Consider the following 8,205-nt stretch of genomic DNA (forward strand, 5'->3'; position numbering starts at 1 on the left):
CTGACAGGTGAAAGGTCAAATAAGAAAAACAGCGTGTATAATGTGTCCAAATTTGCTATAAATTTCCTGTTATAACTTGCATTATAAACTTTAAAAAGATGGTTCAAAATGTTCACTTACTTAAAAGATTTCTTTAGAAGGCACAGACGAAAATTTGTGTTTGTTGGTGTTTTGTCAGCAGGTATTTAGCTTGCTAGGCCTAGTCTCTAGGCTAGAGACTAGAGATCTAGCTGCTAGGCCTACTGACTTATTTTTAGTTCATGCACTGCATGCAGTAGTAGTAGTAGAGTCAGTCGGTCAGTGTGGTGGTGGTTTTTAGGCTTACTTTTTAGGTAGGTCTCAGTAGTGGGCCTAACTAGGCGTAGAGGCCTAGTAGTATTACCCGGTCATTTTTTGCATCAATAATATTTATAATTTATTATTCTAATTTTGTTTTTCTATTTAAATAAGCATCCGTATTTTTGTGGAAGTATGGTCAACAGCGATTAAAGGAATGGCAAGAACGTGAGGCTGCAGAGTGTTTGGCATTTGCCAGGAGACAACATCACTTTGACAGTAATCAACGCACCTGCAATATGACAGGTATTTATTACGTATTACGTTTTTTTATCGTTAAAATTAAATTAATCAAGATACTGTCTACATACCATATATTTGAATAAATCCCCCCCACCCCACCCTCGAATAAATACCTGCCCATAGAATTGTTTTGACTCAAATAAATAAAAGCCCCATAATAATAATATTTTATTTATTTTTACACTCCTGGACACTTTTTTTGTGGAAAATGACAAAAACGTCATCAAATCATTATTTCACTAAATTTGTTTTGTTTTAAATACATTTATTTTCATATTTCGTTTTTAGTTCTGTCGATGCTGCCTACAATAAGGCAAACATTACATAAGATGCTTGATTCAGATGATCTAACACAACAACTGAAAAACAGGTTTGTTTTTAGAAGAGAATGTTTTTGTTGAATCAATAGATCGAATGTACTAAATGATACTTACAACATTTTAATTACCTACCCATATTGTATTTTTAATATTTTCTTTTTTAGACCGGCTAATAAACTTGAAATATGGGAACAATTAAAGATAATAAGTAAGTAAAATAAAAGTCTAAAGAGATTTATAAGACTGTTAAAATAATTAAAGATGTATTGTCCTCCTGAAAAAACAATTTTTTTGTTGAATATGTACTTTTATGTTACACAAGAGTTATTCACTTTTACCAAACAAAATGTTACCTTAAAAAACTATAATTTAAAGCACGAAATGTTTTTTTGTTAAATTGAACTGTTTATTTTTGCATGAAAGTGATTAACTTGATTAAAGCTGCTATTCAAAGTCTGATTTTATTATTCTTCATTTTTCATGATTTTGGGGGACAATACATCTTTAAATTAAAATAAATGCTATATGGCTTGATAGATAAGATAATGGGTGTACTGTTTTCACTTTGTACTTCAAGATTGAATATATTTAAACAGTATTTCGAGGATTCAAAGATAAATTTGCATTTCAAATTGATTGATTCAATTCAATTCAATTCAATTTATTTTCATAAGATACATCATTGTGAAATAATATTACAGTGTGTTTTTTTTTTTTTTTATAATTAGAATGCACTTATGCTGGAGAAACATAAATAAGCCCGGAGGGCTTTAAGGCTAGTTCCACCAGAAAAAAAAAAAATTCAAAAAGTATATATAATAAATGTTTCAAAAGTAGTCAATAAATAAATAAATGAAAATAAAATATGAATAAATAAATAACAAGAATAAAGAAAAAATAATAAACAATTTAAGCTACATACACAAGCACAACAAGACACAGGACAAAAACACGTGACAGAACGAGGACAGAAGGGACGAAGACGCTGGACAAGAGTTAAAAAACTGGGTTAGAGGATAACGACTGAATTCTTAGGGGAGATCGATTGAATACTTTGATACCAACGATGATTTGTAGCTAAACTTGAAGGATTCGAAAGAGCGGTTAGTTAGGGAGGTGTGAAAAGAATTCCATAAAATAGGGCCAGTGGATTTAATTGAGTTTCTTGCTGTGGAATGGTTATTGATTGGGATATATTTATTAGAGTTGCGGGTGTTATAATTGTGAACTTCGTTGTTTTTTGTAAAGAATCGGTTAAATGTGATCGGAAGTTTCTGATTACTAAATTTGTGCATGAACAAAGCAGTCTGTAAATTATTTATGTCGAAGATGTTAAGAGTTTTTACTTTGTAGAAAAGGGGTTTGGAATGAGTGAGGTGTTGGGAATGGGTACAGATGCGGATCGCCTTTTTTTGTAGTTTAAAAAGTTTGTCAAGTCTTGTTGTTTCTGTGCTAGTCCATGGACAAAGTGTTTGGTGTTTAGAATGTGTGACAGCCCAAGCAATGTTGCAATAATTAAGATGTGGCAGGATAAGGGTATTATAAAGGGAAAGTAAAATGTTTTGTGGGAAAGTGAATTTGAGTTTGTTTATTATACCTATAGATCGAGAGATTGTGTTGGAAATTGTATTATTGAGTATTGATGAGATAAAAGATTTTTCAATTTACCATTTCAAATAAAAAATGTATCCAACATGTTTCTGAATGTTATGTTATACCAAAGAGGGCAGTGTACTGTACATATAAATGTATTTTACTTTGTAACCTATTTGTCTTTGTAGGCTTCAGTCGTCCAGTCGCTGCTGTGTATAGTTTGTGCATGGTGATTGTATTTCTAAGAGTTCAATTGAATGTTCTAGGTGGATATATGTACTTGGATAGTTTCCATGGTAACAATGGCACTGTAAGTCCTAATGGGAGATATAAAATTATATTTGACTAAAATTTTAAGATATGATTATTATTCTCGTCACCCTAAAAATGATATATCATTTAGAGAAAATTATTATTCCAATTTATTATTTGTCTAAATTGAAGAATTTACCAGAAATAATTAGTTAAAAAGATGTATTGTCCCCCAAAAACATGAACAATTAAGATCAATTATGTCAGATTTAAATAGGTCATCTTTGTAGTTTTATAAGTTATTCACTTCTATGAAAAAAAAACAAACAAACAAAATTATTTCACTTATAAAAAGACAAAAGAAACAGTTAATTTTAACCAAAAACCATTGTCTGACAGACAATTTAAGTATTTTTGGCTTTAAATTACATTTTTTTAGGTAAAATTTTTTTTCGATCCAGTTTTTGGTTAAAGTGAATAACTATTACCTGACATTAGAATGGCATATTAAAAAAAATGTTTTTTAGGTGGAAAATATATCTTTAAAGATAACACGATTAACTCAAATGAGAAAAAAAAGTCCATGTAAATGCATTTTGTATTACATTGTTAAAAGGGAATCTTTGTTTTTATAACCACAGACAGCGAGCCAATCACAGGCAACTCCTGAAATCCAAAAACAATACCTGGCAACCATTCAATATTTGATGGGAAAGGGTAAGTAGAATAGTCAACAAGTCTGTAATGCAAATTATTATAAAAATTAATAGACATCCTCAACTAAATTATTGATAACTTATGAATAAATAATGAGGTTTCTCTGCTAAACTAATTATTTACTGTATGTTGTTATATATATATTGATGCTTCCTAAAGCTCTGTCTACACTATCAAACTTTATGTGACAAAAAAATGTTATGTGCCCATATATGGATGATGTCATATCACTACCATATTTGGGCACACTTTTGTTGTTAAACTAGTTTGATAGTGTGGACAGAGCTTTACACTTTACATTTTCAGGTATACAAGATATTGTTGCTGCCACTCAGCAAGCAGTTGAGCAATGTATTGCAAAGTAAGCTTAGAATTAAGTAATAACATGAACACGCTGGTGGAATAGAGTTAAAGCTATGCAAGCTACTGTGTTTGGGGTTCACAGAATTATACGTCCTCCCTTTCCACCAATTGAATGAGAAACCAATGAATTAAGAAAGTGAGTTCATGCCCCTCTAAATGTACACGTTGATTACTACACTTAAAGGACAACTTTACCGAGAACCATATTTTGACAACGTATATTGATATTATATGATTTCAGAACAATTGCGAGATTTACGATATCGTAACGCGCGCTCGCTGTACAGCCATCGTTAAGTGTGCTTAGCAAAATCTACCTCATCAGTTTTCACTGTTGTTAACATACAAGAGATAGGTACCCGTCATTTCAATTGCTAATTTGACCTGCATTAGGCTGAAATTTGCCAAAATGTTTAGTCTGTTATGTTGAAGAAACACCTCAATATCCAGATTTGCAAAAGAAACAATAAAAAAATTCAACATTTAAATTTTTTTAGAATTTATTTAAAAAGTATGCTTACTCAAAATCTGTGTGTTCTTTGTTCTTCAGTAATCATATTGCTTTCTTTTTTGTACAGAATGTCATTAAAAGAGAATCTACAGTTGCAGGATGTTGAGTGCATTGTGGGTAAAATTCGAAGGAAGCTTGAAATTTGGGATACAGATGGTATGTAGCTTAATTGTATGTGATCATAGCCTTGTAATTCGTTTAAATGACATTAATCAAGATTAAAGGTGTTCACAAATTGGTTCTTTTCTCCCAGATTTTGGTAACGGTACTACAAGTTTGACAAAATATTTTCTTCCTCCTGAGGATGAGCATGGTTTAACAGATAATGAACTTAAGTTAGATGATGTAACACTAGATGACCAAATAGAGAATATAGAAGACGCATGTTGTTTACCACAGAATGAATCCATGCTTCACAGGTTATCACAAGAAACAAGAGATATGATTGAAAGGTAAGCAGTTTGTCACAAAATATTTATTGTGTCCAAAAAATATATGCGCAGCGTAGTTCATGTTGTTACCATTAAGTACTAAAGTTTGGTTTTCACTAGCGACGCAACATAACGCAACCTACGCAACGTAAGAAAATGCCCTTCCAATCATTGTGTTTGCCCCCATCTGCGTGAAATCAAATCTGCGATGTTTAAAGCACTGTTCTGTCGTCGGTTCCCACTTGTGATTATGCAATACAGCACTTTGCGTGGATATGCCTCTGTGTTGCGTTCTAGTGGAAACCATGCTTTAGTGATATTTAATTTAAATTTTCTGGTTTTAGAAAAGCAAAAAATACAAAATGTTGAGTGAATCAAGGACTTAACTTGCTATGAAGTAGTTTCATGATAATTAATTATCTGTTTGGTTGTTTCTTTTCATGTTCTTGCTTACAATATTTTCTTGTATCTGTGTTTTTTCATTATTTTATGATGCTTACTGTACGTATGTATATATCTTACTTGTAATTTCTTCAGTTAGAAAACAAATTAATGAAATAGCAAAATTAATTTATATTTTCTCTTTGTGTTCAGTGCTGATTTTTGCCTCGTATTGAATGCATGTTTGGACATCGCTTTCACACGTCTTATGGATAACATTGCCTGTAGTTTCAAACCTAAACCAGAGCAAAAACCTTTTGACGTATTATCAATAAGGTACTAGTCAAATTATAGTTACAATATATTCATAAGTTTTCAAATACTTACAATCATTTCAAACCTTATTTTTATGTTTTAGTGAAGCAAAAGTAAAGTAGTTATGGTTTGTAAGATAATATACAAATGCCATGCAGGACAGAAATGCAGAAAAAAATTGATTGTATATACATTTATATGATACTAAACATTATTAACACTATAAGCATCATACAAGACTCTGCAGAGCTTTTACATAGTTTAAAGATCATTGTCATAGATTAAATTTATATGAAAATTTGATTCTGATTTTTGTTTTCTACATTATTATTTTAGTCCTTGTGATACGAATCTACCACTTGCCAAATTGATACCGATCATGAATGGACAGATCCATTTCATTTGTGGGGACAGCCCTAATCACTTTGTGCAGGTAAGTCCATAATGCAACACAAATGGACAGATCCATTTTATCTGAGGGACAGCCCTAATCACTTTGTATGTACATAATGGAACATAAATGGACAGATCCATTTCATCTGTGGGGACAGCCCTAATCACTTTGTGCAAGTATGTACATAATACAACATAAATGGACATAGTTTTAGTTATAAAAATAATTTTTGTAGGAACTATTGTTAATGGAATGCGTGAAGGACTTTGCCGCAAACGTATATGAAGCTTTCAGCCAATCAAAACAGAGCACTGCAATACCATGAAACAAAGCAGCTATGGCTACAAGCCAATCAAGTGAACTCAGATATTACAGCCAAACAAAATGGTATCAATATATCTGAAATGTATTTTAGGTTTAAGTTTTTGATAACAAACATTGATGTGGCCAGAACAATGAATCATTTGTTGTCGATGTGTTATTATTCTACGCACACAATGTTACCGTTGGAAAACTAAATCACAACCCTTGGATGCTGTTTAATTGTCTTCCTATTATTTAGGTTTTGTTGCGATGAAATTTATTTCTATAATTCAGTATACACGATGACGATAGACGCATTCATTTGTATTCCCAATATTCTGCTATGTTTAAGCTAGATGGTTAAGCAATGCATATCTGACCAAGTGTAGCATGCAGATGATCTCTTTTAAATGTTATAAATGTGATATATCGTAGTGATAAAAGTCCTTGCAGCCTGTCAGAATCAGCACACACACTATGCACAGTTTAGTCATAATTATTTTTCAATTATGGAAAGTGAAGATTATATTTCGTATAAGAAAGATATAATATTTCATAAATGCATTATTGTCACTTGAAAATGACAAAAACTAAAATTTAACACGATTATTTTTAAACAACAACATCGTTAAGAATATTATATACTATTGATTTTAATTTATTAAATTCTTGATTAATGAGAACAAAAATAAAAACATTTTTTATCAACACAATTGTATAAAACTCTGTCTACACTATCAAACTTTATGTGATGTGCCCAAATATAAACATGATGATTTCATAACACTACCATATTTGGGCATATCACCACCATATTTGGGTACATCACACTTTTTTTGTCAAACTAGTTTCATAGTGTAGACAGAGCTTAAGATAACCTTTTAAACTTCATTTTATACTAATTACTGGAGCCTTAGCTTGGTGGTTAACATGCTTGCCTTCCAACCCCAAGGTCCAGGGTTCAATCCTGACCTAGTGCCAGGTTGTAACGCACGACTCTTTCAACTCCACTCCCTAAGCCTCAGATGAGACTTAGTTTATAAGCACGATAAATTATAATTAATAGTTTATCCGTCCTGTAATTGGCGAGTTACTCGCTGTTGGATGAATAAAAAATAAAAAAACAACCACAAAATCTTTCTTATAATGATGATAATAATCAAGGTAAGCCTACCAGATTATAAGCAAATTAACATAATAATGTACAAATTGTTTAATTGTTTATGTTGAAATGAAGTATTTGCAATAAAAGTAATGAGACAAAAAAAGCACAAAACTGTTTATAACCTGGTACAGTATAACATATATAATAATATGAATACAAAGGTGATAATTAATTTGATTTCTGTTGCGCAATAGTACAATCGAGAACTTAGTGTTGTTCTGCCGAGAGTCGCTATCCACTCGAATTTGAATAAAAAATCACGAAAACCCCAGTGGACAGCTGTAATTGTTCCAGGTTCGAATCTCAGTTTGCGGTGTAGAATTTCTTCTATTCTTATGTATTTAAGTTATGAATACATACTTATATGAATATAGAAACCCATTACAAACTAGACTTAGGCCTGTTTCCATTAGGTTCATGTATATTAATGCCCATGCCATATTGATTCAGATGACACCTATTTCAAACAAAATAATTTTAATTTAATTTTCTTTATGATTTAGTTATAAATCAACAGTAGATATAATGTACATCTTTTAGAATAAAAAACAACTTTTTAAAAATGAAAATATGTTTTGATTTTACTCCTATTATAGATTGAATATTTAAATTTTCTCATGAATTTCAGTTGGTTCCTTGTTTTTTTTTTCAAACCTGGTTGGTTTAGTTTCAATACAGTGAACGATCTTCAAAAATCCTTGCTGAAATTCACTGAAAGCCATGGCGTAAATAAATGGATTGATTGTTAAATTCAAAGCGAATAATAGAAACAGTATTTCAGAAATAATATGATCAATACATGAACACAAGTGATCAATTAGAAAACATATATAGCATGGCGTAACTGTTATATAATACACTGCGATAACCACAAGAAGAGT

General features: G+C 31.1%; 1 protein-coding gene across 1 annotated transcript; it reads left to right on the plus strand.

Moving 5' to 3' along the window:
* Window positions 1-12: 12 nt before the first annotated feature.
* LOC144854820 (peroxisomal biogenesis factor 3-like) lies at window positions 13-7,857 on the plus strand. Its single transcript, XM_078712809.1, has 12 exons — window positions 13-181; window positions 451-582; window positions 868-949; window positions 1,064-1,107; window positions 2,681-2,802; window positions 3,386-3,461; window positions 3,768-3,822; window positions 4,403-4,491; window positions 4,589-4,787; window positions 5,361-5,483; window positions 5,799-5,895; window positions 6,092-7,857. Exons 1-12 carry the CDS (start codon window positions 109-111, stop codon window positions 6,179-6,181), a joined length of 1,182 nt encoding a protein of 393 aa, XP_078568935.1. The 5' UTR covers window positions 13-108; the 3' UTR covers window positions 6,182-7,857.
* Window positions 7,858-8,205: the final 348 nt, after the last annotated feature.

Source organism: Antedon bifida, chromosome 10 (genome assembly GCF_963402885.1).
Source record: "Antedon bifida chromosome 10, ecAntBifi1.1, whole genome shotgun sequence".
In the NCBI taxonomy this organism is placed as follows: Eukaryota; Metazoa; Echinodermata; class Crinoidea; order Comatulida; family Antedonidae; genus Antedon; species Antedon bifida.

What these genes read in the sequence shown, in the direction of transcription:
- LOC144854820 (XM_078712809.1), top strand. Translation starts at nt 109, where the DNA reads ATGTTCACTTACTTAAAAGATTTCTTTAGAAGGCACAGACGAAAATTT. An exon ending in TGTTGGTGTTTTGTCAGCAG is followed by an intron (nt 182 to 450) that starts GTATTTAGCTTG and finishes TATTTAAATAAG; the next exon opens with CATCCGTATTTTTGTGGAAG. An exon ending in TGAAATTTGGGATACAGATG is followed by an intron (nt 4,492 to 4,588) that starts GTATGTAGCTTA and finishes CTTTTCTCCCAG; the next exon opens with ATTTTGGTAACGGTACTACA.